General features: G+C 44.8%; 1 protein-coding gene across 1 annotated transcript; it reads right to left on the bottom strand.

Moving 5' to 3' along the window:
- Positions 1–1823: 1823 nt before the first annotated feature.
- On the bottom strand, positions 1824–4124 carry LOC119292044 (50S ribosomal protein L11, chloroplastic-like). Its single transcript, XM_037570876.1, has 4 exons — positions 3864–4124; positions 3580–3752; positions 3399–3462; positions 1824–2302 (listed from the first exon to the last, which is right to left on the bottom strand). The coding sequence occupies exons 1-4, from the start codon at positions 4051–4053 to the stop codon at positions 2094–2096; spliced, it is 636 nt and encodes a 211-aa protein (XP_037426773.1). The 5' UTR covers positions 4054–4124; the 3' UTR covers positions 1824–2093.
- Positions 4125–12458: the final 8334 nt, after the last annotated feature.

The raw sequence follows: 12458 nt of genomic DNA, 5'->3' as shown, positions 1-12458 counted from the left end.
GGGTTATGGAGACATCCGAATGGATTTGGGGGTGAAAACTATACTTCTTTCTTCTCTGAATAGCACCGGCTATCCGAAGCGAGCATTTGCTGTTCTATTGGATTTGGGGGTGAAAACTATACTTCTTTCTTCTCTGAATAGCACCGGCTATCCGAAGCGAGCATTTGCTGTTCTATCCAGTGCATAGCCCATGGACTAAGAGGTCTCAGGTAGCATGGAGCGGCGACCGTAAAAGGACCACTGTAGTGGGCTGGCCTAGTCAGGAGCTCTTCATTCATTTCTTTCATCGGTTATATCTAAAATAAAATTCTTTCATCGGTTTGTCTCAAAAATAAATTCCTTTCATCGGTTGGTTTTTGGTATTTTTTTAATTTTATTTATGTTTTTAAAATATTAAAAATTCACACATTTCAAACTTATTTTATATAAGAAACTTCAAAACATTCACCGTGCAGTAGAAAAATATTAAGGCAGTGTAGTTTTGTTCGTGAAACTTTTAAGAAATGTTGACTGCATGGAAGGACATTGACGTGTTTCCAAAATATGTACATGACATTTAGAAATATATTTACAAAACTCAAAAAATGTCTGCATAACTGAAAAAAGATCAATGCCACTAATTTTTTTACGTGATATTACAAAATAATGTTCACATGTTTCAAAAATATGTTCGTATATTTTTTGTAAAATGTTTATATAATGTTAAATAATCTTCACAAAGTTTAAAACACTATTCCGTATCATTCAAGAAAATGTTCAATGTGATTTGAACACACTCAAAATCCAAATATAGAAAACCAAAAATCAAAACTAAAACAGATGAAAACCAATATAGAAAACACATGGAGAAAAAGAAAAGAAAGTCAAGTTGAAGTTTCTAAAACTAGTCCAGACCGGCCATAGAAGTTTCATAAAACCAGCTCACCAGAAACCCATATTCGGTCGGCCCATTTGGCAATCGCCTACTACATAATGGTTGGCCCATCGGAGTACCATCTTGTAGTAGGTAAGATGTAGAGAGCAACTAACTACCCCTTTTGGGGGACCTCTAGGGGTCACATTTGGTGCCCTGAGAGCACGCCAAATGGTGTATCTAGCCGCCGCCACATGTTGCATGATGGGATCCCTTTGGATTATTTTCTAAAAATTTTGTACGCGTTTTTAGGTTTTTAATGAGGTTTTTTCTGGGTTTTTTTTGGCTTTTAGGTTTTCACCCGGTTTTCCCTGGGTTTTGGAGAAAAAAATCATGTTTTTTTTTTGCGCGGAGAAAATTTTTCTGGAAAAGAGAAAAAAAATCTATGCACGACGAGACACGCATATTTGCTTCTCGTGGAGGCACAGATTTGTGTCTTCAAGAAGCATAGCTAGAAGAGAGAAAAAAAATGTGTTTCAACGAGAATCATAGATTTCACTGTGCTCGTTCAGTACACGCCATTGGGCTTTGGGCCTCAATGCAGGAAAGGCCGATCACAACCCAGCAATAATAATAGTACTCAAATGCTTCAAACTTTTGCGAACCAACTTGTGCTTGGATGGTAGAGGGACAGCGGTATCCCGAGACCACCAGGGTTCAAATCTTGGTGCTCGCATTATTTCTGAATTTATTTTCAATTTTTCGGCGATGCGCTGTTTCTCAAAAAAAAAAAACTTCAAACTTTTCACAGTTCAGAGTAAGTTGCTTTTGCTGAATATACAGGAGTACTACTATAATGTTCAGAGTTGAAGCACACGTTTCCGGAGAATTGGATAACAGGAACGCTAGAAACCTACTTCTATTTGAAACGGAGCTATCCAAAACATGCAGACATCCACTTTTCAGATTGTTATAGAGCAATGGTGATATGAATTTCAAAATAAAGAAAATTGTAGAACCAAACATATAGCTGCAGACTGCAGATCTACCTGCAGCGCGAGAGGGCCCTACGGTACCGAAACAAATGATTTTACAGCTTTGCCCAGAAGATCACATCTGTTTTATCTCTCACACTGACCAGGTGGAAATTCCTGTCACTACAGCATATTTGCGTACAAAAATGAAGCAAAAATGTACAGATGGACATTGCTAAGGCGATTCCAGCATGCCGGCAAATAGACTAGAAGACCACCTTCTCCTTCTTCACGAGGATCGGCGGGTCAACATCGATGCCCATGTTAGCGGCAGTGCCCGCTATGATTCTCATGGCGGACTCGATGGTTTTGCAGTTCAAGTCAGGCAGCTTCTCCTGGGCGATTGTGCGTACTTGGTCCACTGTCACCTTTCCAACCTTCTCGCGCTGTGGCTCCTTTGAGCCCTTCTCAACGCCTGGGAATCAGAATTAATAAAATGGAGGTAAGGAACCGCTCACTGAGCAGTTATAAAGCCTAATATAAACTACAGTAAACAGAAAGTTGAGGAACCAACCAAATGTGTAGAAATTTTAGTGGCTAACTTATGACTTGTTTATTTTCAGAGAAACTAATGACTTACCAATCCAACAGACAGTAATAAGTTGTGCCAAGTACAGCCAAAAAAGAAACTGTACATATATAACGGAGTAGCACATGCGGTGCAAGCTGTTTTTCTGCCTGTTTATTTTTTTAGCTTTTTTGGCCTGCTTGTCAGTGATGCAATGCCTTATGGAGTAACGAAAGCCTAGAATGATAGTTAGGGAAAATGAAATGGACAACAAATTTGGTGAGGCTTATATACTCTGAACTTGGAGCCCAGTAGAAACCCCAGTGTTAGCTGAACAGGAAATTTAATGTGTTAAGTTATGCATATTGCATTGTACCCAAATAATTTAACTAAGTATTAACTCAAAGGATTGGTTTTGTAGAGGTCCATATGCAATTCATCAGATACAGATAAAGGATTAGTATCTCCCATGTGTGCAAAATTGGTATGCAGATAGCAATTCACAGACCACTTTCCCTGTCAGTATGCTAACATTTTCGTATATGCATTTATAATTCAAATTATTAATAATAGCGTAATGAATCATTAATCAGTCCCTCTACTGTCTGCACATGCTTAAAACTCAACCATGGTATTCTTATGGAATTTGAACAACCTAGGGCCCCACAGACACTAGCAAATCAACCTAGTTACTTCCATTTCACTTTTGTCCAATTATCCCCATATATCTTCAATTTGGTGCATGAACCTCAAATTATCCCCTAGTTATTATTAAAATTATTAATAATAGCATAATGAATCATTAATCAGTCCCTCTACAGTCTGCACATACTTTTAAAACTTACCAATAGTATTCTTATAGAATTTGAACAAGGCCCACATACACTAACAAATCAATCTAGCTACTGCATTTACCTTTTGCCCAATTATCCCCATATATCTTCAATTTGGTGCATGAACCTCAAATTATGAACAACTTGGTGCTAATCAACAGGGTGCATACCTGCAGCCTTGAGGAGCAGCACTGATGCAGGGGGTGTCTTCAAGATAAAGGTGAAGCTCTTATCCTGCAAAACACAAAGGCAATGGCACACGCATCATGAGAATCAACCCACATGACCAATACATTCTGCACACACATTTAACATTCAGACTCGCGGGATTAATCAACAGTGCAAGCTCACATCGAACACGGTGATCTCGACGGGGATGATGTAGCCGGGCTTGTCGGCCGTCTTGGCATTGTAATCCTTGCAGAAGGCCATGATGTTGACACCCTTGGCACCGAGCGCGGGGCCGACGGGCGGCGCCGGCGTCGCCTTGCCCGCCTCCAGGGCCAGCTTTATGATGCCCACCACTGCAGAACAACACACACACATATCGGGCGCAGTTTAGCCGGAGCACTAGACGGGGGCCGCACAAGACCACGCCGGGTGGGATGAAGGTGGAGGCGAGCGCAGGCACGGACCTTTCTTGGGCTTGGCCCCGGGCTTGGGGGGCGCCATGGCCCTGACGGCGAACACCCTCCGCGAGGGCGTGGCCGCGGCCGCGAGCGCCGCCGGGCGGAGGAAGGAGGAGGGGGCGCCGAGGAAGGACGAGGTGAGCTTCTTGGCGGTCGGGGACGGGAGGCCGTGGAGGGATAAGGTTGTGGTGGTCATGGCTGTGCACTGGAGGGAGGAGTCGGCTGCTCTCTGCTCTGCTCTGCTCTTCTTTCCTATCTTCTTCTATCCGCTACCTGCTGGGCTAAGGTTAGAGAAGGCGCTGTACCAGTGAGTTCGTCTTCGCTCGGAGGACACGGTTTTCATCTTGCCAAGGACGGCTCCCGTGTTCTCCGAAAAATGCTTGTGTGAGTCAAACGAAAGCCCCTCTGTATCGATCAAAATGTTCACATTAGTACCAATAAAATTGTTCAACGATTTCAAAAAAAAAAAATTGTTCAACATGTAAAAAAAAACTCTGCGGTTAATAACTTTTAAAATTATGTTCCATCCTTCTATGGAAATAACATTTTGTTTAATAAACTGTTGAAATAAAAAGTAATAGAATCTGCAGATAAATCAACAAATAAAAGGTACTCGATGCAGATTAAACCCTTCTAAACATGTTCCTCACTCTTTGAAAAATGTTCACGTGTGTCAAATAAAAGTTCACACAACTTAAAAAATATCTATGAATAATATGATTAACTGGAAAAAAATCTGTGAAATATCTTCGACCTTCCAAAAAACAAGTCCATATTTAAGTGCAAGCTTCATATAACTTGAGTGTGCCAACAGATAATTTTCCTTGCACTAAACCTCTTGTTTCCCTTCTTCTCTCAACATGCTAGTATGCCACCTCAGTATGCAACATGCATGGGAAAAGATTCACCATAACATGGAACATGCATAGAAAAAACCACCTTAACATGCAACATGCATGTGAATTTCCATTTTATTATGCTATTTGTATTTAATAAACAATTTAGAACTGTACAATATTATCCTATGGACGCGACTAACCACCAGTCGGCAGGACGATAAGCATCAGATCTGCACGATCATCCATCCCGGGTCCCTCCCGCGCGATTCACTTCGCGAGAGCCACCCACGATGACCGAGCGAGCCTTCTTTAGCGAGGCCCAACACGTGCACCGAGTTCGGCCCAAAACACAGCCACTCTGGCCCACATTCCCCCTCACGTGACTTACCACACTAATACCTAGTTTCTTACCTCCATCGCAAGAAATAGCCACACCTGCCCCAATCTGTTCTCCTCTCTCCCCGACGCACATCCATTGCCAACGACCTGCGCCCCAGATCTAATCCACCAGAAAAACCTACGAAAAACACTACAACACAAGGATTTGAGATAGGGGACTGGTTTACCACATCAATATCACAAGGGTTACCACCAGTTCGTCTGAATTTCATCATAATCAGAGGAAAAACAAAGGAGGTAAGTGAAAAAACAACAAAAATGTAGCCATTTTACTGCATTTGTGTAATATCATCCGTTATAATTAAGTTACCACTCAAATTCAATCAGGTTACCAACAATAGATTGAATAGAGTGTCAGCATCAGAGAGAAAGTAAAGCACATTGGACCCCGACCCCGAGCTCCCTCCTCCGCCTAGGGTTCCTGCGCCGCCGCCGGCGGCTCCCCACGCGGAGCCGCGGCCGCGGCCGGAGCTCGCCATCGCCACGCGCCTCTCCCTCTCCCCCATCCCTCCCCCCGCCCCTCCCCCCTTCCCCGTACCCCCCGCGTCGCCTCCCCGGGCGAGGCGGCCGGGGGGCCCTTCCGCCGCTCCCCTCCAGGCTCTCTCCTCGCATCTCCTTCCTCCCGCCGTCGCCAGCGTGCGCCGCCGAGCCTCGACCGCGTGGTGCTGGCGGCGGCGGGCCTGCCCTTTCCCGTGCACGGCCCCCCATGCCCGGCCGGTGGGGACTACCGGCGGTGCTCCTCGACCGGCGTCGGTGTGTCCCGTCGGCGGTGATGCCGCGTGCCTCGGTGGTGCTTGACGCGGCGGTGCGGCCGTTAGCCGTGGGGCGGCACGGTGGCGCTGGTGGCTGGCGACGCCCGCCAAGCCCAGATCTGGGCCCTTTTGGGCCCCACCTGGGTTTGGCTGGGCTGATGGCTCGATGTTCCGCGGCGTCGTTTTCTGATATGGCATGGTGGCGGCGGTCTCGGGTGGTGAGGATTTCGTCGGTCGGCGAGCTGCAGCGTGACGACAGGATTGTCCGGGTCCAAGTGGACCCAGCCGGGCCGTCGAGGCCCGGCAAGTCCTCATCGCCGCGTCCGGTCGGCTCCGCTGCGGCGGTGGAGGTTGTCCCCTCCCCCCCGTCCGAGTTGTGCTCGCTCCCGTGGCCGAGGTCTCCTTGCCCGAGCTAGGCCTCGTGTTGGCAGCTCCGGAGAGGCGGCGGGGGTGTCCGGTAACCGTGGTGGCACAGGCTGGTGGGCGGCTGTTGTGGTGGTGCATCTTGAAGTGCCTCGGGTGATGGTTGTGGTTGTGGATCGGGAGAAATCCTTGTCGGCTTGTCCGGCACCGACGCGGTGACGCTTGCGGGCGCCATTGGACCCTCCTGAGGGGCGTCGGATATATCTCTTCCCCACCATCCCTCGCGTACCGGGGGAAACTCTAGAACTTGTTCGGGCAACAGCGGCGGCGTCGTCGCATTCCTTCTTGAAGGTGTTGCTTGGTGCGAGGCGCTTCAAGATGCTGGGAGCGCGATGGCACTTCGTCGGAGGGTGCAGCGATTGCCGGTCTTCCTTTCCTCGTTGATCTGCCAGTGTCGGCATTCATTTCTCTTTCATTTTCTTTTGTTTTCTTTTGGGCTTATCTGTGCTGCGGCCCCAGCGTGCTAGATGTATCGGAGATTTGCTTTATAATATAAAGCGGGGGGGACCCCTTTTTCTCAATAGATTGAATAAATTTGCCTTTTTTAAAGCCAAAAGGTTGGTAAAATTGATCCATGTTCCTACCTACTGATTACATCATTGAGTTACCTCATCATTGAGTTACCATCATAAATCCATATAGGTTATCATCATCAATCTATTAAGCTATCTTTTTTAAGCATGTTAGACTACATGTATGAAATTTCTCATTAATAACTGAGTTACCATTTCGTTTCAAGGAAGATTACCAAAGTGTCTGCATTGAGTAATCAACATCCTTTAACACTAATTCAACATAGAAAAATATCTTTTTTTATAGAACAAACCCATGACAGAACAAGTTATCATGCTAATTCATTACAATTTACCAGGAAAACTCAAAAACAGAGGTGTTAAAACACTACAAGAATACCATGTGTTGATTTACATTAATGCCACCAGAATTTTTTGATAAGAAATGAGGTTGATGAAATGAGGTTGATAGGAACTATCGCTGGCGTACTCCCATACGCTGGTTACTCCAAAAATGATACCTGCTATAAAAAAAATGAAGTAATCAGTGTAGAAAAAGAAAAAATTATAGTTGTTGTGAAAAAATAATCAAAATTGCTTGTAAGTGTGGAATTGATGGATGAAATTATATGTGCTAGTAGGTGCTGCAACACAAAAAAATGGCACATGACAATGGGGGTAATGTGGATATCATGATGAGTGGTGTGGGGACAAACCAACAGTGTGAACAAGCACATACGGCAAGCTTTGGTTCTGCAAACATCAACAAAACAGACGAAGGTAAAACATTTACCATGATACCACATTTTTATTCACAGACTTGTTACCATCATACTTGAAATGCAATTACCAACCATGTTATTTGGAACTACCACATCCACCATGCATCAGTTAACAAACACCAAGCTTACTGCACAAAAGTTACCATGAAATTAGGTACAATTACCACACTTACTGCATAAGAATTATCATGCAATCTGTATTACAATTACAGGCTTTCAGTTTACAACTACAAAAAAATCTTACTGCATGCAAACTTTACCAGGCAAGTGGAGTACCAGTTACCACAATTTTTGGCATGTAGAAAATATAACACAAACTAACAACTTCAAAAACATTACAGGAGCTACATCTAGAAGCAACCCAATGGTCCGAGAGACAAGCAAAGAACCAACAACTAGCAGCATAGGGGGGACAAAAAGCTTCTTTGATCATTCAGTCAGCGAGCCAGCGAGTCCAGAAACAGGAGGAGAAAATGCTGATCAGGCAGACAAAAACACTGAGGCATAGTCCACACCGAATCCTCTTGATGAAATGATGAAGTTTGATACTTATGAGGAAGCTTATGATCACTACAAGCAATATGCACTCAGACATGGGTTTGGGATGAGGCTGGAATACAGAAAAACAATTAAAGAGGACATTGTAAGCAGAGTCCTCTTGGTTTGTGGGAAATACGTCAAGCCAAAAACAAACAAGGAGGAAACACATGATGTGCAGAACCCAAAAGGCATCGTGAAGAAGAGGAAAAGAGGGAAGGTTGTGAGGTCGGGATGTCTGACCCACCTTTACATCACCCACATGGATGCATGGTGGAGAGTCAAAAGCTTCAACGACGACCACAACCACCCTCTAATAAGAAAGCCGTCCTTGACAAAGTTCCTATCATCACATAGGAACATTCCCAAGGATGAGCAGGACTTCTTGAAGATATTGCACGGATGCAACATAGAGACAGCAAGACAGATGCTACTAATGCAACGGTTCTACGGGTCTCCTAAAGATGTACCATACACGACACAGGACATCGCAAACCAGCGAGCTAAATTCCACATGGAGTACCGCCACGCTGATGTGGGAAGCACAATCTCATACTTCCAAGAAATGAAGGCACATGATTCAGATTTCTATTGGAGAATAAAGCTTGATGATGAGGACAGAGTGGAAAAAAATTTCTGGATAGATGGTGCGTCGCGCAGGGCATATGCTAGATACAATGATGTCATATCATTTGACACAACATACATGACAAACATGTACAAGATGCCCTGTGCGCCCTTCATTGGAATTAATAACCATGGGCAATCAATCCAGTTTGGTTGTGGATTTTTTCGAAACGAACTATTTGGTAACTTTGTGTGGCTATTTAATGCATTCTTGCATGCAATGGATGGAATTGCGCCAAAGAACATAATAACAGATCAAGATTTTGCAATGAGGAGTGCTATTGATGAGATGTTCATCGGGATAGTACACAGGAATTGCCGCTGGCATATAATGAAAAAAGCACAGCAGAAGCTTGGGAAGCTGATGGCTGACGATGAGCCACTAAACAATGCATTCAAGTATTGTGTTGACAACAACCTGACTGGTATTTTACTTCTCACCCTCACTACCTTAAGCACAGTAAAATGGGTTTGCATGCATGATATCAACAGTTACCATGTAAGAAGGTGACAGGTTACCATTGCATTATAACAAAGATTACCTACATTCATTATTTTCTATACTGTACCTATCATGTTCATGTTTGTTGCACACATTTCGGTTGTACGCCCTACAAGTTACAAAAAAACTTACCATGATGATTGATAGGAATCTTGATTTTTGCTAGTTAAAAATGATGCTTGTACTACACACACCGAGCGGGTTTCGTCGTGGACAAAAAAGCATCCTATGTGCAATGTACTTACCATGATGCTTGAACTAAAGTAACCAAATGTGTGTGATAGGATTATCAACAATTATGGTGTTCTCTGTTGGAAATATGCCCTAGAGGCAATAATAAAATGGTTATTATTATATTTCCTTGTTCATGATAATTGTCTATTGTTCATGCTATAATTGTATTGACCGGAAACTGTAATACATGTGTGAATACATAGACCACAACATGTCCCTAGTGAGCCTCTAGTTGACTAGCTCGTTTATCAATAGATGGTCATGGTTTCCTGACTATGGACATTGGATGTCATTGATAACGGGATCACATCATTAGGAGAATGATGTGATGGACAAGACCCAATCCTAAGCATAGCACAAGATCGTGTAGTTTGTTTGCTAAAATCTTTTCTAATGTCAAGTATCATTTCCTTAGACCATGAGATTGTGCAACTCCCGGATACCGTAGGAATGCTTTGGGAGTACCAAACGTCACAACGTAACTGGGTGGCTATAAAGGTACACTACAGGTATCTCCAAAAGTGTCTGTTGGGTTGGCACGAATCGAGACTGGGATTTGTCACTCCGTATGATGGAGAGGTATATTTGGGCCCACTCGGTAATGCATCATCATAATGAGCTAAATGTGACTAACATGTTAGTCACGGGATCATGCATTACAGAACGAGTAAAGTGACTTGCCGGTAACGAGATTGAACGAGGTATTGGGATACCGATGGTCGAATCTCGGGCAAGTAACATACCGATTGACAAAGGGAATTGTATACGTGATTGATTGAATTCCCGACATCGTGGTTCATCCGATGAGATCATCGTGGAAAATGTGGGAGCCAACATGGGTATCCAGATCCCACTATTGGTTATTGGCCGGAGACCTGTCTCGGTCATGTCTGCATGATTCCCCAAGTCGTAGGGTCTACACACTTAAGGTTCGATGACGCTAGAGTTGTGATGGGAATTAGTATGTGGTTACCAAATGTTGTTCGAAGTCCCAGATGAGATCCCGGATGTCACGAGGAGTTCCGGAATGGTCCGGAGGTAAAGATTTATATATGGGAAGTCCGATTTCAATCACTAGAATGATTTCGGGGGTTACTGGTATTGTACCGGGACCGCCGAAAGGTGTCCGGGGGTCCACCGGGTGGGTCCACCTGCCACGGGGGACTCAATGGGCTGAACAAGGGTGGGAACCAGCCCCCTAGTGTGCTGGTGCGCCCCCCAAGGGCCCAAGGCGCCTAGGGTTAAAAACCCTAGGGGGTGGGGGCGCCTCCCACCAACTTGGGGGGCAAGCTCCCCCCCCTTGGCCGCCGCCCCCCCTTAGATGAGATCTAAGGGGGCCGACCCCCTCTCTCCTTCCCCCTATAAATAGTGGGGGGTGGGAGGGCTGCCATACCCTTCCCCTGGCGCAGTCCTCCTCCTCTCCAACTCCACCTCCTCCTCCGTAGTGCTTGGCGAGGCCCTGCCGGAGAACCGCAAGCTCCTCCACCACGCCGTCGTGCTACCGGAGCTCTCCCTCAACTTCTCCTCTAACCTTGCTGGATCAAGGAGGAGACATCCTCGGGCTCTATGTGTGTTGAATGCGGAGGCGCCGTCCGTTCGGCGTTAGATCGGATTTTCCGTGATTTGAATCGCCGCGAGTACGACTCCCTCATCTGCGTTCTAGTGATGCTTCCGCTTAGTGATCTTCAAAGGTATGAAGGTTCTCATCCTCTCCCTCTCTTGTTGCTAGAATCTCCATAGATTGATCTTGGTGTTGCATAGAAAATTTTGAATTATTGCTACGTTCCCCAACAGTGGCATCATGAGCTAGGTCTATTGCGTAGATTCTATTCACGAGTAGAACACAAGTAGTTGTGCGCGTTGGTTTGTTCAATTTGCTTACTGTTACTAGTCCTATGTTGTTTTGGCGGTATTGTGGGATGAAGCGGCCCGGACCGACCTTACACGTACACTTACATGAGACAGGTTCCACTGACTGACATGCACTTGTTGCATAAAGGTGGCTAGCGGGTGCCAGTCTCTCCCACTTTAGTCGGATCGGATTTGATGAAAAGGGTCCTTATGAAGGGTAAATAGAAATTGGCATATCACCGTTGTGGCTTTTGCATATGTAAGAAATGTTCTTGCTAGAAACCCATAGCAGCCACGTAAAACATGCAACAACAATTAGAGGACGTCTAACTTGTTTTTGCAGGGTATGCTATGTGATGTGATATGGCCAAAAGAATGTGATGAATGATATGTGATGTATGAGATTGATCATGTTCTTGTAATAGGAATCACGACTTGCATGTTGATGAGTATGACAACCGGCAGGAGCCATAGGAGTTGTCTTAATTTATTGTATGACCTGCATGTCAATGACACCGCCATGTAATTACTTTACTTTATTGCTAACCATTAGCCATAGTAGTAGAAGTAATAGTTGGTGAGACAACTTCATGAATTCACGATGATGGAGATCATGGTGTCATGCCGGTGACGAAGGTGATCATGCCGCGCCTCGAAGATGATGATCAAAGGCGCAAAATGATATTTGCCATATCATGTCTCTTTATGATTTGCATGTGATGTTTGTCATGTTTACATATTATTTGCTTAGAACGATGGTAGCATAAATTAGATGATCCCTCATTAAAATTTCAAGAAGGTGTTCCCCCTAACTATGCACCGTTGCGAAAGTTCGTTGTTTCGAAGCACCACGTGATGATCGGGTGTGATAGATTCTAATGTTCGTATACAACGGGTTTAAGCCAGATTTACACAGGCAAAACACTTAGGTTGACTTGACGAGCCTAGCTGTACAGACATGCCCTCGGAACACAAGAGACCGAAAGGTCGAACATGAGTCGTATAGTAGATATGATCAACATGAAGATGTTCACCGATGATGACTAGTCCGTCTCACGTGATGATCGGACACGGCCTAGTTGACTCGGATCATGTATCACTTAGATGACTAGAGGGATGTCTATCTAAGTGGGAGTTCATTAA

This window comes from Triticum dicoccoides, chromosome 4B, assembly GCF_002162155.2.
Source record: "Triticum dicoccoides isolate Atlit2015 ecotype Zavitan chromosome 4B, WEW_v2.0, whole genome shotgun sequence".
Classification (NCBI taxonomy): domain Eukaryota; kingdom Viridiplantae; phylum Streptophyta; class Magnoliopsida; order Poales; family Poaceae; genus Triticum; species Triticum dicoccoides.
The sequence above is the reverse complement of the archived record's forward strand: the minus strand, read 5'-3'. Positions and strand labels throughout refer to the sequence as shown.

Coding starts and splice junctions, on each gene's coding strand:
- LOC119292044 (XM_037570876.1), bottom strand. CDS start 4,053: ATGACCACCACAACCTTATCCCTCCACGGCCTCCCGTCCCCGACCGCC. Junction 3,753..3,863: donor CGGGGCCAAGCCCAAGAAAG/GTCCGTGCCTGC, acceptor GTTGTTCTGCAG/TGGTGGGCATCATAAAGCTG. Junction 2,303..3,398: donor GCTGCTCCTCAAGGCTGCAG/GTATGCACCCTG, acceptor TCTGATTCCCAG/GCGTTGAGAAGGGCTCAAAG.